This window comes from Kryptolebias marmoratus, linkage group LG18, assembly GCF_001649575.2.
Source record: "Kryptolebias marmoratus isolate JLee-2015 linkage group LG18, ASM164957v2, whole genome shotgun sequence".
Lineage (NCBI taxonomy): Eukaryota > Metazoa > Chordata > Actinopteri > Cyprinodontiformes > Rivulidae > Kryptolebias > Kryptolebias marmoratus.
The window spans coordinates 8,306,802-8,325,961 of record NC_051447.1 but is presented as its reverse complement, the minus strand read 5'-3'; the positions used below and the strand labels follow the sequence as shown (position 1 = coordinate 8,325,961).

Sequence of the window (19,160 nt, the reverse complement as noted above, 5' to 3'; positions counted from 1 at the left end):
TGGTGGAGGCAGCAGGTCCAGGAGGGAAACCCAGACAACCCTCTTCCCAAAGATACTCCCCATCTCCTCCTGGGGGATCCCAAGTTGTCCCCAGGCCAGAGAGAACATAAAATCCCACCAGCACCTTCTGGTTCTGGGTCTCCTCCCAGTGGGACAAGCCCAAAAGACCTCCAGAGGGAGGCATGTAGGACATCCTAATCAGATGTCCGAACCACCTTAGCTAACTCCCTTCTATTCAGAGTAGTGGCTCTTCTTTGAGCTCCTCCATGTGTGACAAAGTTCCTTACTTTATCTCTGAGTCTGATGTTCATAAGACACCAATAGAATCACATCATCTGCAAAAAACCACAAATAAGACCCTGTGGTTCTCAACTCAACACCCTCCTTTCCATGACTGCTGCTTTAGATCCTGTCAATGATCACCACAAACTGGATCAGGGGGTTTAAAATCACATCACAAAAAGTCACAGTAGTGAATCAGGGCAGCAGTTCACGAGCTTGTGCTCCAGAGAGGTTGGCTGATATAAGGAAGGAAATTGGCTCACAAGACAATTAATGCTGTGTCACCCAACTGGCATGAATTGGCATGACTTAAAGAAACTGGTTCAATCAAGGCATTTTAAAAGTAACGATTAGCCAAGTGTGTTTTCCCAGAAATTGTTGTTAAAATCTCACAAGTTGATGATTTGCATTACATTTTCCACCTTGCACTCAGAGATAACTGGTGTTCAATAAACACATAACTAGTACTGCGGTTTTGTTAGTTCGCTAAGGCTGTTTTTGTGTCTTTACTTGACTTAATTTCTGGTAAAGTGAACGAGTGTGCATCTTAAAACCCGAGTCTGGCTGAAGTTCAAAACTGAGAAACTGGTATTTGTAAGAAGGGCTTATTTGAGACCTATGAATGTGTAATTTTTCATCATTTTCCAGCCGGTGTCTGCTCATAACAATGGAAATTTCCCTGACAGTGAAATCACATATACTCATCTATTCTATCAGAGAGCAGTGTTCTCCTCTCCCGGCTCCGCTCTGATCTGGTCAGCTCACTCCTGGTACACCCTGGTGCCAGAGGCACGTCTGGCAGTCAGCTGACTGATTTCAGTGCCAGTAACTGGAGTGCAGTGACATGGGTACTCGAACCCCCCACCACCATCACCACACTCACACCTCTCCACCCCCAGAAATAAAAGCCTCCGCAGCAGCCGTCACCGTTCACCACCAGGCGTATAAGCACACTGCTTCACCCGCAGAGAGCTGGCTAAACACAGTCACCAGGGAAACCATCAGTGCTCAGATAATACCAGGCTGCAGCAGAAAAGAACATGATTTTTTTTGGGAAAAAATAAATGAATGAGGCAATTCCTGTGTGGTGCCAGCTCAAGCACAATTTATTTACTTAGCTGCTACTTATTGCAATCTATAGATTATTACGGTTACTATGCAGAGTGTTCAAGCAGGTCTTGTGGAACAGTGGCGTCCTCAAATAATCCTGTTTGAAACAATCAGAAAAGATTTTTGAATGGAAGAAATCTCATTTGGGAGGGGATTTAAAATGGGCTGAAATGTCTTTTTGAGTGTGTGCCAATGAATGCATTCCTGCTTTACAAATAGAGGCTTAACTCGTCTATGAGTTAGTGTGTTTCATTTCAAACATGGCTGGAGTTTTTTTTATTCAGCTTTGAAACAATTTCCCCCCAAAAAGGTTTTGAATTACATACATTGAATCCACCAGTACTTTTCCAGCTAAATGAAAATATCTTTACCAAGTCTGATTTAATTCCATGGTATTTAGTCCCTACTTATCAGAGTTAATGTAACTCATTTTAATGTGCTCACGTCCCCTTCTTATATGTCATCTATCAGCATTAAATACTTTCAAGCTTAAAGAGCCATAAAACACACATTGAATTAAACATCCAACCTCCTTTTTGTTCGTTTTGATTTAACTCACTTTCTGGCACTTCATTAAAGAATAGCCTTTTTATTCAGGTGAAAATATTTCTAACTATAATACGATTCTATCTTTTGCACATCTAGCTCATTTCCCACTCTGATAGGCCCCTATAAATTCTGACAGGATGGGCCGTTGGTCCACCTCAAAGCCAGATTTTTGTCTTTATTTCCGAGACGGTAGATTTTACAAAATATGATTCTGTCTTGTTAAATGTGACAAAGTAGATGTGAATGTGAGGAATTACCAGCCAGAAAAAGAGCAACATCAGCATCGCTGGGTGACAAAGAGAGTTTGATAATGTGATTGTCTTTCTACGTCGTGCTCTTCAAAGATGAGAAAGGGAGTTGTCAGGGTCAATCAGCCTTGCTAATGGGGAAGGAAAGACACAAGGCAAGTTGACTGGAGGAGCTAACCGGCTAGAAATGATTGAGTGCGGGCAATTCGCACCACATTGAGTCAGACGGTTCCCACTCGGCGAACGCAGAAAGTGTAATAAGCGGGCCGGAGTGATCAGATCTGTCGCCGGCGTTAAAACCTCTGCTGCTTTCCGACATCGACAGAGATTTCCATCCAATCAGCATAATCGACTTTACCCCAGCTAACTTTTTAACCGAGTGCAGGTTTTGATTGAGCTTGTGTGCAAACAGAGAAAAGGCATTTTCTTTTTGAAAATTCACAGCAAGCATGAGAACTGAGGCTGTTTCACAACTGTGACTGTCTGTTGCTTTGCTCTATTTTATGAATGTTATTCATTCAAAACATTAAATGAATTAAACAATAAGAATTTATATGTACATTTATATTAAATTAGTCAAATTGGTCCACCACAATAAATATGCATTTAAAGAATATTTCAGTTGGATCCTTTTTTAGATCAGGTCTCGCATCTTGTACATCCCAGTAGCTAATTTGTAAAAATTTGTCTCTTAGTTGCAATTTTCTGCTGTCGAGGGAATGTGTGCAAAGGTATATGTGGTTAAATGTCCTTAGCTGGATGCCTGGAGTTTATGTGGGGATAAAACAAAAAAATGTGCTTATTACTCCTTGTTGTCTATCAGATGGCACTTTTGGCTTCTTTCAGCATTGTTGTAATGTTGCTTTTATCAACTGCAGGCAGCTGTTTGCAGCGAAACTTCTAATCAAAGATTCATGTCTCATCTTCACCACTAGCTGGTGGAAACAGAGAAGAATTGAGATCATAAATACCCCAGATATTTTCCTTCAAGCTGAAAGAAACACTGAGACATGGCGAGAAATATAGTTGTATCGCGTTTGTATTGGGGTCCATTCGCAACTGAACTGTTCAGACCATTTTTATGACAAAACCTGATAATATGTTAGAGTTAAAAACTATAATCTCTTGCTACTTTTTTTTGTAGTCATTCTCAAATCAAATGGGAGCAAAGAGGCAGAAGGGTTCCTAGTTTTATGTCCTAAATCATGAATTGAACTCACACGCAAAAAATTTGTTTCATTAAAATTAGATGCACCCAGTAAGAGACCCGAAAATGTCTTTTTCTTGGTGTCACTGCCTTTCAGCTCACTTCTGTGCCACTTCTTTTTTTGTCATGCAGCAGATGCCAAACATTGCATAAGCATAGCAGCTCTAGCTGTAAGACTCCTGTCATGCTTGAATGAGGCCAATAATAAACATTTGCATAACAGAGACCAAGGTTTAAAGCCCCTAAAGCCATTATTTATTTTAAACAGATAAAATCATAGTTTCCTATTCCAGGTCTGAAATGAGCTAAGAGGAAGAGACAGCTGAGGAGTGAATAAATAGCTCTAAATTTGCAGAGGTGATTAAATAAAGGGATAAATGAGAAAACACATGAAAGGAGAGGTAAGGGAAACCTTTTGTGGCATTTCGAAAGCTGTGCTCAGCCTCCAAAGTGCAGAAGTTGAAGAAATCCTTTAGAAAAAAAAAAGGCATGTCTGTGTATATGTGGACTGTAAGCCTCCTTTACAAAAAACCCCCCTATAAACTGAAAAAAAAAGTGTTGCAGTCTGAAATGTAGAGCTGCACATTCAGAATCTGCTCGTTTGCTCTTTGAGACTCCCGAGCAAACAAGCTGACAGAAGCTCAGGGATATTTTTTTCCTCCCTTTTTGAGATCCCTACATAAAGACGTCTCGAGGTTTGTATCCTATAAGTACACACGTCTTTGATGATTCAGAAAACCCGGCGCTTTGTAACGCTGTACGCCGAAGCTGCCCGGCGCGCTGGCTTCCAACAAGCTGCTCTGCCTTGATGGGAGGCAGAAACCCATGAGCCAAAACAAATGAGCAAAAATTCATTTCCAGGCAACAAATTGAATTATTCTATTTTTTTTTTTTTCGTTTATTTATGCATTTATGTTTTTAAAGAAGCGCCACTGCATCAGTCACGTTAAAATCCAATTCCTCGTTTGGTTAATTAAACACAACTGATATTAATGAAACATTAAAGCAACTAGATGTGCTTGTAGTTGCTGGATCATTTAAAATTTTCTGAAATTTATGGCTTTCATCAAGTCAGTCCCACCAGCTCAGCACAAAGCGCATAATCTTGAGTTTTTATCATCAGCTCATCGATCATTTTTAACTCTGATAATTCATCCAACTTGTGCTGCTCATTATCTGAAAAGAGCAATGGTGGGGGCGTGTGTTTTTCCTGCCATATATCAGTTCATGTCACGACTTAAAGTCTGAACGCTGCAGTTGAGAGGAAATGCAGGAAAAAGGGCAAACTATATTTTCATTTGAGTGTGTCTATAATACGAAACGAGCACAACTAGGAAGTGCTGGATGAACAAGAGCAGAGAACCCCTACACGAATGCAGTTCAAAGTGTTTTATGCCCTATATGTCATCGTTTTAGCAATCTCCGTCTTACTTTTCTACCTTGGAAACGTTCAGTTGTAAGGTTGGCTTTAAAGCCACAGCTTATCTGTAAAGGTCATCTGTCTGCAATCATTCTGTGTGCTCCAAAAAATAGACAAGTTTTTTTTATTTATTATTATTTCTTCAATCAACTGGAAATTCTGTAACTTGTGATTTAGAGCAGTGGGTCCCAAATGTCATGAAGGTGGATGATTTTGAGGTCAAGATCATCCAGAGGATATTAACAACAGTGATCATGACTGGATAAAAGTAGTATATTAGTGGTGGAGGCTGCTTGTTTTGTAGTTTTACTCTTATGAGCAACGTTTAAATGTGTTAACCAGCAATAATCAGGCTCATAAGTCTTTACTTCCTTGTTTTTAGTGGGTTGGAAACTGAAAAATGTAGGAGCTGCGCTTTTTTAAAAAGTCAAGACTAGATTGCATCTTTCTGTTCCAAACCCTGCTACCCTGAGAGCTACATAAAGATTTTAGGAGGAACATGTTACGCCAAATTGCCATTAGTCAGCTTTTCTACAGTGAACTCTGAACCCGTGCCGCCAGCTGCGAAGGAAGCGGGTGATGTAAATGCACCGGGTATCGATTTTATATTTCAGCCGTGTATAATTACAACACCCGTCTCTCTTTGTTTCTTTCAGGTCTACCAGTACATGCATGAAACAATTACAGTGAATGGCTGTCCAGAGTACCAGGCCAGGGCCACAGCGAAGGTGAGAACTGCCTTCCAAACCAATCCGTGGTTTGGAATCAAAACATGATGTGGCAAAGCTAAAAATTACACCAAGCACTGGTGGATTATCTGTAAATCACATTATATATTATACCTGTGATTTTCTCCCACCACAGAGAAATGTAATTAATAAAGTAGTCTCCTTGTGAACAGCTGTCATTAGGAGCATTATTGAACAACAGCGTAAGTGACTTTACTAAAAGTTAATTGCTAATGTCACATTATAAAACACTATCTTAACATTAACTTTTATTTGATTTCTTCAACACAATTAAAACACTAGTTTGTCTTCACACCAGATGATCTTATTTAAGTGCAGATAAAGGACATGAATTATTTCAAATTATATATGGTCAATGTAAGGCAATACAAAAGTTAATTAACTAGATTAAATCTCTGGAAGCTAAATTTATTAACAACATGAACTTTCCAATTAAGGGCCAGAGTTTTTCCAGTCAGACAGATTGGGGGCCAGCCTCGTGTTTGGTATATATAGTTGATCTGTTTTATTTTATTTTTAATTCTGCTTTTTTATTTTGAATGGAAAAACTATGGTTGTGATTTTAGATAGTAAACTGTATAAATCATTGTTTATCATATACAAAAAATATTAGAAATAAGGATAAATGATCAATAAAAAAAGTTATGGGAAATACATTTTATATGAAATAACTAGTAGGGGTTTTGAGTTAGATAATATATAATGTATAATGTCCAAAAAAGTGCTCCAAAAAGCAACGTATTATTAAAAAAAACTGGGTTTCTTCGACTTTCACATGAGGATAGCTAACTAGGCAGAAACATGGAGCAAATATTTTAACAGTTAACACATCTGCAGTGTACTCCTTCTCCAACTACAAAACTAGTTTAAGAAAAACCAACAACAACTTTTATCAACGCAAACAACTCCTCAGCTCTTTGACGCTAATATTGTTAGCTTATGAGCTTAGCCTAGCACCTGCTGCTGTAGCATTTACTTATTTTCTTACAGTGATTTACCAGTTTGGGATTTTTAACTCACACTCCAAAAGGCTGACAACTCACTGAGCATTTTTGGGCTTGAAACGACATCTAAACAACATCTGAACTCTCTATAGATGTCTTGGCTGAACTTTGACCAGATGGAATGAGCTTCTGGGTCAAATAAGGTCACCAGTTGATAATTACTGTTTAGAAAAGAAGCTCTCATATAAGTGGCAATTTTTAACTCAAGCTATGTTAACCTTAAATTAAATTAAATTAAATTTTGTTTAAGTATAACCAAACGGCAGCAAAAGCATTTTAACAAACTGCAAATATTAAATCTATGAAAACTGATTAAAAGCAGAATCTGAGTCCATCAGTTCCAGATGTGGGAGGATTTTTGTAAGACGGCAGTGCTAAGAATTCTCTACATCTACCCTGTTGAATCAACACAGAACAAAGAAAGTAAATAATAGAACTAGACAAAATTCCTTGTATTTTGACACCCAGTGCAGCTACTTTGCACTTAAAAAAGTCAGATGAGGAGAGTAAAGGCTCAGTCATACTCCATAAGAAGTCAAGAATCAGTTTGAAGTCCTCCTACAGGGTTAAAAAGGGTTTCTTTCCACCGGCTTCTCAATTCTCCAGTCCTTGTAGAGATTTTTGCTTCTCTTACCGCAACCAGACGTGTTTATTAAACCGACTGAGACAGTACACGCTGTTTGGCATTTGCAAATATGACGGTGTACAATAATGAGCGAACGAAGGGAACGTGTCCCTACGCTGCCCGGCCGAGCCGCACTTCCTCCCGGCCACCACAGCCATGAAGAGCCTCCGTGTGGTCTTTTTAAGTTCACTGGTTTCTAAGTTTTGCTGGAACTGTTGTAAAGACGGCTGTATTTCTAATAGCCTCAAACAGCTGCTTTCTCAGCGGAGCAGTAGAAGCAAAATGACTCCATTAAAGCTCACCGGCTTTTCCGCATAAACACGCACACAACCCCTGTAAGAAAAAGTTCTGCCTGGGCCTTGTGTCACGAAGGGATGGACGAAGCTGCTACGAGAACAAAATGACACAGTTTTCGTCACACAACCACGTGAATGAGAGCCTATTTCGTGCCTTCTCATGGAGTATGACTCCCACTTAAGATGAGGGACAATTAGTTGGATGCAGTGTACAAATTCACAACCAGATAGCACTAAACCCTGTACACTACTTCTTAAAATATTCTTTCAATCTCTAATATTTCCACAGCGGATTTAAAATTTGTGAATGTTAGCATACCCATCGGTTCAAACCTTGAATAGATCCTAGTTTTCTGCTTTTAGTTGCTCTTAGGATATTTGTACCTCTAATCTTTCTGTGTAGTTTCCAAGCTAATGTCACCATTTTACAGTTAGAATCAAGAACCAAGCTGTCATTTAAAGGAACAGAGTTATGGGAAAATCCTAGTATTTAGATGGGAGAACATGACTGATAATCACTGCCGATTGTAGCCCTTTTATTTAAGAACAATGAGAAAACCTAATCAGACTGCACATTTCTTTAACTAATACCCCAGAATAAAGAAAGTTTTTGCTGAAACGGGCTATTGATGGCTTCTGTTGTCGCGATCAATACGGAGAATCCAAATGCATGGCACACACAGTTCCAGTGTATAAGAGCAGATTTATTGAAAGTACTTAAAAGGCGGCTGGAGGTTTGCGGGGATGAAGATGAAGATAAGTGAAGGCTGAAGGCTGAGAGGAGCTTGTGGCTGCCAGAGAGAGCTGAGGAGGATCGGACGCTGGGGAATGAGGGTTGTTGGCTGAATGTGAAGCAGACAGGCAGGTGGCAGGTGAGCCAGGCCTGAGAGGACTGAAAGCAGGAGAAATAACTAAGAGGACGGAGAGAAGGCAGTGTATCTACAGGACTGGACAGGATTATTCTTCAAAGAAAAGTAAGTCATGTACAAATAACGTTAGCTTTCTAACTGACTGAATATTATGTTGGAAAAAAAAGGAAAATAGCTGCGTCGATGAGTGAATTTGAGAGAAGTGTGTGGGTTGAGAATCAAGAGCACCGACTGTACAGAAACATGCACACACCAACACAAATAATGGGTTCTTCCACCTACAATAAAACCAGATTAGCTCCAAATGCAGGACGTTCAGAGCCAGAGTGGAGAAAAATAGCAAAAATTCATAGATTTGCTTGGGATGTACAACAAATATCTAATGGTAAATGTGCTATTTTGTTGCATTTTTAAATTTGAATTACCAAAAATTGGGTAGCAAGAGAATACCCCCAAACTGGACTGTTCTATCAGATAAATTTGTTTCTCTGTTCTTTTTCTCTATAGATTAAAATCTTTACATTTAATTGCTACAATCATAGTAAATCTTTTTTTTCTGAAGATTTTATGTGTTGGAACAAACTAAATGAAACAGATTAATTATCATTATTTATTACCATCAACAGATGTTATAACAAGAGACAGAACCAGAAGCAGGAAATTGAAGCCACAAGGGACGAGCGCCTCCTAGTGGCTGGCTGCAGGACGATGTTTAAGTTTCGCCGCTCCATGAAAACAGATGAGACACTTTCCTGACTAAAAATAAGCAGGGCTAAGACCAAAGTGGCTTGCAACTGTTTCAAATTAACTCTGTTCTTTTAAAAGTAATAAAGTTTCATACAAATGCTATTTTATAGGCATTTATTGTCAATTTCCCATAGTCCTGGAAGAAATGTCCTATGCTGCACAAGAAGTGCTACAGCCAACTGCTGCTGCTGGTATTTCAGCTTGCAAATAGCCATGTCCATAATTTACATCATGTACATAATGGCCTTTCAAATTAGCCAAGCAAATTAGCTGTTAGCTTGTCAACCTGGTCAGAATAAAACCATATTTCTCCAAACTGAGGCTGCTCAAAGAGCTATCTACAACAGGTAAGACATTAGTGTTCATAGTCCTTCCATATAACCCCACTTCTAATGGATCACATGAGATTTTTGTTTAAAACTTACATACAAGATGGCTGGCAAGACTCAAGCATTTCTAGTTTTAGTTTCAATAGCAGCTCTAAATCTTTTTGATTCATTGAATCAACAGCCATAAAAACAAAATTCCACATTCTGCATCTATGTCATGAAGGAAAAAATAAATGAGACAAAATAAAAGAGTCAGAAGTGGGGAAATAAGGCAGACAAAAAATTGAGTCTGACTCGCTTGATTAGAGCAGAACTTTTCATCAGCACCTTCACCTCCTAGACGATGAAAGCAAAGTTTCTCTGATTACGTGTGTGTGTGTGTGTGGATGATGAGATGTGAAGAAAACATGAAATAAGAGCCAGTCTCTGTGTGTGTCCCTCATTAGTTCAGTGTCCAGCTGAGTCTACTCCTCTTCAGCTCATCATGATGAGTGGGTGGAGGATGTGAACAGGATAGGATGACAAAAACAAAGGAAGTGGGCTTTTTGGATCAGTCTGATTGGATGAGGCTTCAGATGAGGAGAGCTGCTCACCAGCTCTTTTGTTGTCTGTACAAAATTGCAGTTTAATAGTTTTAGGTTTCTAACTGAATTTTTCCAAGTTTTTTCAACCATATTAGCTGAACGAATACAACTTAAATCTACAATATTAGTTAGCTTAAATTCAAATTCAAAAATACTATATTAATTCCAAAGGGAAATTAAATGTTGTTGTAGCTCATAATCCTGGTTTCGTTAAAGAGTTGTTATAGATGCTGATGGCTGTGGGCAGGAAGGATCTCTTGTAGCTGTCTGTCCCGATGCGTCCTCTGTCCTTGTGTAGAAATAAATAGGCATAAGCCAGTAGGAACAAAATGTTACATAAAAGTTGTTTATCCAAAACTCCAAATTAGCCATTTTCACCTCAAACTGTTTAAATAAGTGGAGAAAAAAAAAAGCCTTTATTGATCATGTTTAAGTTCATTTGCCTCTAAAGTATTTTAAGTAATGAGATGGAAAATCTCTCGGCAGTTGAAATTTGCTTTTTAACTCAAGCAGCAATCTTTGATTGCCCATTTAATTTATCCGATTAACTGAGAAACGGAAGCTGAAAAATAAAGTGACGAAGCCCCACTTGCATGTGCAGGGCATGTGCAGCGTCCTCTGGCGAGGCCTTTCGTTTGAAATCCCTCCTGTGTCTGAGAGGCGCCGGCCATCTGCCAGATGATGTTTTTGTTTGCAGAGACCCAGATAAAGTTGTGAAGGTCGATGTGCTGCGAGGCCCGTGAGGTGACGGCGTGCATGCTGAGGAGCTGCCTTCGCAGTGGGATGCGGAGGGCGTAAGACGAGTAGCAGAGGAAGAGAAGGCGAAGAATAGAGCGAGGAAGGAGAAAGGGCACTTGTCATTCGAATATTGAAGAGAGGAGAGATTGTTATGCTGCTTGGAGGCAGCATCAGACGCCTCAGTCTTACTTGTCTGCTTTTGGAAATTTTCATGCTCACCTGTAAAAGTTTCATACATCTCTCCTCAACTCTTTTTTTTCTTTCTTCTTCCCTTTTTTTTTGATCTGTTTCACCTCTGATAAATAATGCTGACTTGACAACGAAGCACCAATGGCAGCGCATCTGTGGAAGAGTGGGAACGGAGTGTCTCTTTCGCTGTTCGTCTGCCATTAGCTTTCCTGAGCTCGGCTTAAAAAGCTCCACGGTGCTTTGTTCTGAACGCGAAAGGCTTGTGGTTCAAAGAAGCTCCACAGCTGGCGGAGATAACGAGGGGGAAAGTTGTCTGGCTGCTCCTTCACTGTGAACTTGGGATTGTTAATCCATCTACACAGAAACTTCTCACGTGAAGTCCTCAACTCTGACCTAATTCTGCCGCTTTGTTGTGGCCATCCCTGCAGAAATGAGACGGTGCGGTCGCTTTGTGCTGTTCCTTTTATCTCCTGCAAAAAGCGGCTTTTGAAACTGGTGCAAACTGCAAGATTTTTCAACAGAATTTCTGGTTTTATTACCAAACACTGCCTTACCTTTGTCCCCCCCCCCCCTCTCTTAGGCTACAGTCGCAGCCTTCGCAGCCAGCGAAGGTCACTCCCACCCTCGAGTGGTGGAGCTTCCCAAGACGGAGGAAGGGCTAGGTTTCAATGTGATGGGTGGCAAGGAGCAGAACTCCCCTATATACATCTCTCGTATCATTCCCGGAGGTGTGGCTGAGAGGCATGGTGGTCTAAAGCGAGGGGATCAACTGCTGTCTGTCAATGGTGTGGTAGGTCGAACCACGCTCACATTAGAACCCATAGTGGGAAGAGAACAAAGATAGATTCTAGGGTAGCAATACATAATACAGCACTGTAAGTACCAGGCATGTACCAGGTACATGTACCAGGTTCATGCCTGGTACCTATGTGGACTAGGCTGTAATAAATATGAAGTGACTGTTTACTCTGTACTTACAGACTACACACAGGGTACTTAAATGGTACTTACTAGATACATATGTGGAAAATACTGGGTGCTTACTTGGTAAGTTGCCACTAAGTACCACTAAGTGGAAAGTATGAGGTATGTATCTGAAAAATATCAGATGTATACCCAGTAAGTAACAGGTACTTTATCAGAAAGTACCCGGTTGTAGCAAGTACTAGGTATGTACCAGGTACTTGCCAGGTAATAACTCGGTACATATCCAGCAAGTACGAGGTACATACCCTGTACCCTGGACTGTATTATATATTGTTCCCACTTGTTATAGAGTGTTTGATTCTTAGTTTTATATTTGAGTCAGCAGTCGGTACTTGTACTCCTCTGCAGAGCGTAGAAGGAGAACACCACGAGAAAGCAGTGGAGCTGCTGAAGGCGGCCAAAGACAGCGTGAAGCTGGTGGTTCGCTACACCCCCAAGGTGCTGGAGGAGATGGAGGCCCGCTTCGAGAAGCTCCGGACGGCCCGGCGGCGTCAGCAGCAGCAGCTCCTGATGCAGCAGCAGCAGCAACAGAACCTGTCCTCTCAGCAGAATCACATGTCGTAGGTGAGGCGCTTCATTACTTTAAGGGTGAGGGGCGGGGGGAACCCAGCAACACAAACAGTAATTTTCCACTGCATAATGTGGCTTAGCATTTTCCTGAATAGGCAGTGTAGCAGTAATGGGTCATTACTGTTTGCTTTAAGGAACTCCTCACTAAAATTGCCATTTAGAATAGTCCACAATGTAGCAGCCCCCATTCTACACATTATTGCTTGGTTCTGTACGAGCAGCCAGATCAGTCACCTTATTTGGCAACAAAAAGTAAGAAGAGTGAGATATATCATACAGACAAAAACATAAAGAAGAAGAAGCAAGTTCAGCTTGTCTTTTTAAAGTTTAGCAGTCATTTTGTATTTTTTTAGAGTGTGATGTTACACATAGTGGTAGGGATATTTAAAGAAAGCCTAGCTGCTTTTTTCGTATCCACGCCGTTTTCTGACCACAACGATGCCTGCTCTAATAAATAGTAATAATGTTCCACAGTGCTTTTTGGTCATACAATTTTTAACAAACCTTAAGGTGTTTTACTCTGTGTGCTTTTGGGAGAGTCACAATTTATTTGAATCCTTTTTTTTACTTTTAAACAGACAGGTTTAGTGGAATGAGTTTGCATAACTACATTAAATAAATCTAACATGTTTTTTCAAACTCTATTATTATATGTAGCTAAAAAAAAGTACTAAGGTGGCAACAATGAAATCCAGAATTCACAGCTTTTAAACTGCAGTTTACACAACAAATTGTCTCCTTTTCAATATACCGCCCATTTTTATGACCAAATCCTCTCAAATTTCCAATAATTACTAAGTTTTCATAAATCTCTGCTGGAACAACATAACAGTTTATGGTACTTATCTTCAGTATCTCACTTTGTGCCTCTTAGTAAAATCAGCCTAATGTAAGATGTGTTTATGCGCCTGCATGCAGTAAAATAAATTCAAGCCAAGATGCTAATAACCACAAACAGTGTTACCTTTAATGATGTTTTCATGTGAACATGTGAAAAGCCTCTGAGCTGCTGAAAGCAGCACAGTTAGCATAAAATAAGAACCGTGAGGATGGAGGAAACAAAGACAATGTGTTCAGCTTAAACCCCCTGAGTTTTAGCCACCATACTTTGTTTTGCCAGGTAAGTACTTTTAAAGGTTTGTGTTCAGGTAATAGATGCACACGCGCAGTAACTCACCTCAGTGGTATTTTATTTTATTTTATTTTATTTTTTACCAACTGAGCAGCCTCTATCCTTTGTGCAAGCACTACGACTTCCTGTGTGTCCTGCCGGTGATTTTCTTTATCGGGGTTATAAATTATTCAGGCCGAAACTGATTACATCTGCAGGTACAGCCGCCAGTGTTGTGCCCTACAAGCGAAAGCATGGATGGAGTGCAGGTTTAGAACAAAGCAACAAAGTGCACTTTCACCGCATGAAAATGACCATGTTTAAAGCCATTAGAGAGCAGAAACAACAATTATACATACATAATGCTGCCCAGGGCGACTCGAACTGTTCAAGTGTATCTCTGACATGTTGGATGCGGGCATGTGTCCAAGATCTCTGTGGCCTTTTGATGCTAAATCCCCCCAAGCATGTCTGTTGTCTTGCACTTGGCACAGCGCTGCTTTGGAGGGTCTTTGGGAGCTTGTAAGCCGACGTTGCAGTGGAGCTGCAGACAAAGCACTGAGCAGCGATCTTGTTTTCTGAATGCTGGCACGCCGACCTCTGAGATTTACCCCGGCGGCCGGGAGGATGCCGACAGAGTGACAAAAAGTCCCGCTAAAGCCGATGCGTCGCTGCGCGGCGAGGGACGTCTCTGCGTGAAGCCGATGCTCTCAGCTTGTTTTCTTGTGTTCTCCGTGATCTGCAGGTTGTTTCAGAAGAAGAAGACGTGAAGGAGCACTAAAAGCGCGGATCTCATCTGTATTTCTGTCAAGGAGGGACCTCATGGTGATGAAGGAAACCAACAAGCAGACTCTTTTTACATCCTCTTCCGCCCTTCCAGTGTACCTCCGATTACTGAGCAAAGGCAAGGAGAGAATTTCAAAATTGGTGCTTTGAAAACCACACAGAAAGTCATCAAGTTAAACTCCCTTTTTATGATTTCCTTCTCCCCAATTGTGGATTTTTAAAAGCTCTCTTTCTTGTGTTTTCGTTATCCGGTTACCTATTTTTTTTATTATTATTATTGCTTACGACTATTAAGCATTTTCTTGCCATAGATTTTGTTTGTACAGTGGTGTTTTTTCTCGATTCTTTAACTGGTGCTTGTGTCTCGTATGAATGATCATTTGTCTTTCTGCCCTCTTTCGGATGAACTCTTTTTTACCTTCTATACTGTAGCAAGAAAAGATTTTGTACCTTGTAGGTTTAGCAATAACGCATTCTTCAGTTGTTACATCTTGCCACTAATTTTTGCAGAAGTACACAAATCGCTCCTGAGTTTGCGCGTGAATCCCTGCAAGGCAAACCAGGTCTCATTTACGGTCCGGCAGCTTCTGAGACCGAATTCTCTGTGCCATTTCAAGAGATTATTGATTTACAGGCAACACGTCCAACGAAAGTGCAATAACTGCAACTAACAGAACACTTTATTTGGTGACCTCAACAGAACATATACAAAGATTATTTCAATCCTTAGACATGCTTACTGTGTTCTGTTCCCGACAATTAAACAGAATGTCGTCAATATTCAGTTGTTGTAAAAATCAGAAATATACAAAAATTATGTTTATTTTATAGAATATTTTATATTAGATTAGAGATTAGAGTTTTATCATTCCATATTTATTCTTTCTAAGAGATACAGATTATTTAAGATTTGTTTATATTACAAAGAAATTTTAGAATATTGTTTTTTTTATTTTGTTTTGACAATCATTGTGAGAAGTGTTGAGACTGAGAGGAAGGTCTGACATTTTTTTGTTTTCTGTTAAAGAAAAATGTGTTTTTTTTTCTGAACAAACAACTCCAAAGTTGGAGGGGTAACCCCGTAACCACCCCCCTGCCCCCTGATCCAAGTTCACTTTTGTCTCCATCTTTGCTGCAAAGCGCTGCCTGATGTGGTTTTCTTCTTTTGAAGGCTTTATAGTTCACCGTTTGTTTGTTTGCATTTGTCTGTTTTTGCTTTATTTTTTCTTTCTTTCTTTTTAGTGGCGCTCTTTTCTTTGTTAGCTTAACTGCAGTCTTTACTACTGTCTTTTCTATCATTTATTTATTACTGAGATAAACCTAAGATCTTGACGAGAACATCATTTTTCCCCAAATACCAGAATATTTTTCTTCTCTCAAAGAAAAGATCACAAAAAAACTTGAAATGTCATAAAGTTGCATTTTCAAGGAAGTAATGCAGATAAAAGACTTAGATTCATAGACTCTGTAACACACTGCTTTAAACAATAAGACCATTCCCCCAAAAACCTGTTAGCATTGAGGTTTATTTAAAGTGAAAGTTTCAGGAAAAGCTGTGAATAATTAATATCTTACCTGTTGTCAGTTTGCAGAACTAAAGTTTATTTGTCCACACTGAAACAGCTTTTTAAAAATATATTCTGATTTGTTTTTTCTAGAAATACTTTCATAAACGTGGCATTGTTTCTAGAAATATCTTCATCCACAAAACACTGTAGTAACTGTGCCAGGCCTCTATGTGGCGCTGAAATGAAAGGTTTTCACTCGTTTTCAAAAGAAATACCATTTTTGGGGTTTTTAAAACATCATTTTTGTCTGACCACAAAGCTAATATGATGGCCCCTAACTCTAACCAGATCGATGGCTAGTCTGAGCTAGGCCTAGGTCAAGCTGGATTGCTGCCATTTTAAAACAAGTCCAGTTAAAAAATTCTCTGCGGTTCATTATAATACGCTTTTATAAACCTTTACATTAACATAAATTTTGCGTTTAACACCGATTTTAATATAAATATTGTGAAAATTCCTGCTGGAAGCATCCCAGGCTGCACTGAAAGTGCCACAGCTAGCTTCCACTGCTGCAATTAGCACCTAAAATTAGCCACAGAATTCTATGTAAATAACAATGAATTAAAAAAGAAATCCACATGAACCGCTATAAGATTTTTGAGATTAGTATTGTTTTAAAATGCCAGTAATATACTCTGAACTTGGCCCCTCTCAGACTAGCCGTTAGCTCATCAGTCTGGTCAGAATTATATCCAAACTCAAGTTGTGTAAAATGCTATCTACAACAGGTAAGATGGTAATTGTTCATAACCTTTTTTACAAATCCCAATTCCAAATATCTGAACTATCTTTTTAATGTCACAGTTTTGTATTAAGTGACCGTAATGCTGAGGTTTTAGATTATACTCAAAAACAGAACAGTCCTAAAGCAGTTCATTTCATTAAGATTTGCAGACTCCTTTTCTATCTTCAGATCACTTTTTCCTATTGATTTACATTTTTGATGCTAATAGTCCTGTATTTATCGTAAAAATGAATTAAAAAATGACAACAAACTGTTGATATGCAATTGTTATACTATATTTGTATAAATAAATCTATGTGCTTGTGTACAGTGATTGCTTTGTTGACTCTTTCATCATATTTCACTTGGTCAGAAATCTTTGCAACCTCGAATTGTTAGTGAAATTAATGTAACTAACTCATTTTATCGAACAAATAAAACTCACTCGCTTGGGGTTTTCTGGGTTCACACGAACTATCTCAAAGTAGCTGAATGCTTTCAGTTTCTTTCTCCTATCAGAAGCTATCTGAAATGTTATCATCAGAAAAAAAGGAAATACATAAAAAATTCAACTACTAATACAAAATTCACCAAAGGCCACGAATTTCCCGTTGGAACAGTTTGTAATGTTATTGAGAAGCATTACATCCATAAAACTGTCATGATGCTGGGAGCGTGTTGTGTCGAGAAGCAACTGGATGAGAAGATTCTGTTAAAAGTGACACAAATTGTGCAAAAGCTGCACACAAGACATCTGGAGTCTAGAAAGACTGGAGGAATTTAAATAATGGCGTTTTAGTTCATGTGAAATTAGGCCAGAGCACAAAATGCTCTGGACTTTCACTATAAAAGCTCATAAACGGTAAGATAACTGGTTTTCATAGCAGTAGCCTTAAACAAAAAAAGGTGTTAAATCCCTTTATAAGATGTGTTTTTTTTAATAGAGAGATCGCATGACCTGCACTTTATAGTCTTATTGTGAAAACTTGTAGCTGTGGGGAACAAGTCTCGACAGCACTGGCTTCATCAAAATGAAAGAAAAAAAGATTTTTGTTTCTTTCATAAACAGTTTTTTTCATTTGGTGTTTACAAAAACAAATCCAAACTTTCATTAAGCCTACCTTAAATTATTGTGTGTGCTAAATAAAGTGCATTTTTAAGATTAAAAATATATGAACCAAACATAACAGCATGGCCGGCCCAAAGCATAAGAGAACCAAGGGGCTGCTCAGGGACCCCCAGGCCAGTAGGGGGCCCCCCAGGGGGCTTCAACATTCACATAAAACAAATTAACAAAGTTTAATCTACATTAATTGTAACCAGATTCATACACAAGTGCTAGTTTATTATTGCCTGCTTGTTGTGTCTGAGCTGGATCACATAATATGCACACTGTAGATATTTTGCTAACAGACAAACAAGTTTGACTCAAAGTTTTAAGTAATCCTGAGCGCTAAGTGTTGGGGATAACTCTCAGCTACTACAGCATCTCATTTTAGCTCATTGTCTGTAAAACTTAAAGGTATATTTGTGTTTGCCGAGGTCACTTGAGTCCATCTTGAACTGGTTTGGCTCTAAAAGTTCATCCGGTGATTACATCTCATTAAAATCTGTCCAGTGGTCCAGCATCATCAGGATGAGACCAGGAAATACTATTTAACTCATTTTTAAAAATGTATTTCATACTCTGATGGTTCATATGTCACATTATTATTGAAATATCGAGTCTCAAAATTAATAGCTATGGTTTTATATTGAATCTTTCCCACAGATGTTTGTGCTCGTACCTAAAGTATCCCACCTCTTCTCATCTGTCTGCAGTTTCCTGCTCAAACAGGAGCATAACAAGATCTGGCCTCAGGGCAGTTTAGACACTGAGGACCTGAGTTAAACACATCACGGGATCACTGTGGCTCTTCAAATCTGAGGAAGTTTGTAAAAAAAACCTGTGTGTTTCTGCCAGGCACACAGCTTTTACTACTGTCTAAAAGTACAAGCCTGCCCCTTGTTACTGATCACAAGACTCCAAATGCGTGACGTAAATATGACTTGTCGTTAATGTGGGGTACACAAGAAACACCTCTCTCTTGTGGCGTCACCGAGTACTACAGTAATCACTTCACAGAAACCTTACCACGACTTTACTCTGATCACAAAGAGGAGTCACAGTAATGGGACATATGGATCCATGTGACTAAGATGAAAAAAAAGGTATAAAAAAACATCCCATACTCCAGCTAATAAACATCATGGTATGTTTAGAGTTGTCATAAAAAGGTACATTTACTGGACTTGTGTAGTTTACTTTAAAAAAAACTATGTTTTTCAGTCCTGGTTTATTCAAAATTGATTAAATAAAGTTATTTACTGCAAATTCAAAACTATATATTAGTCCAGAGGTTTTTGGTGCTCGCACTTAATTAACACCAAGAATCTTCCAAACACATCTGCAGATATTAGGCACACTG

General features: G+C 39.2%; 1 protein-coding gene across 2 annotated transcripts in view; it reads left to right on the top strand.

Moving 5' to 3' along the window:
* lin7a (lin-7 homolog A (C. elegans)) overlaps window positions 1–17,026 on the top strand; it is a 33,843-nt gene extending 16,817 nt beyond the window's left edge. The window contains exons 3-6 of one of the 2 annotated variants that reach the window (XM_037981317.1): window positions 5,473–5,544; window positions 11,527–11,736; window positions 12,282–12,493; window positions 14,360–17,026. In XM_037981317.1, the coding sequence (XP_037837245.1) occupies window positions 5,473–5,544; window positions 11,527–11,736; window positions 12,282–12,493; window positions 14,360–14,384 (519 nt within the window). In that variant the 3' untranslated portion in view covers window positions 14,385–17,026. Of the gene's footprint in view, window positions 1–5,472; window positions 5,545–11,526; window positions 11,737–12,281; window positions 12,498–14,359 lie in introns of both variants that reach the window. The other variant, XM_017411544.3, reaches the window with a different exon arrangement.
* Window positions 17,027–19,160: the final 2,134 nt, after the last annotated feature.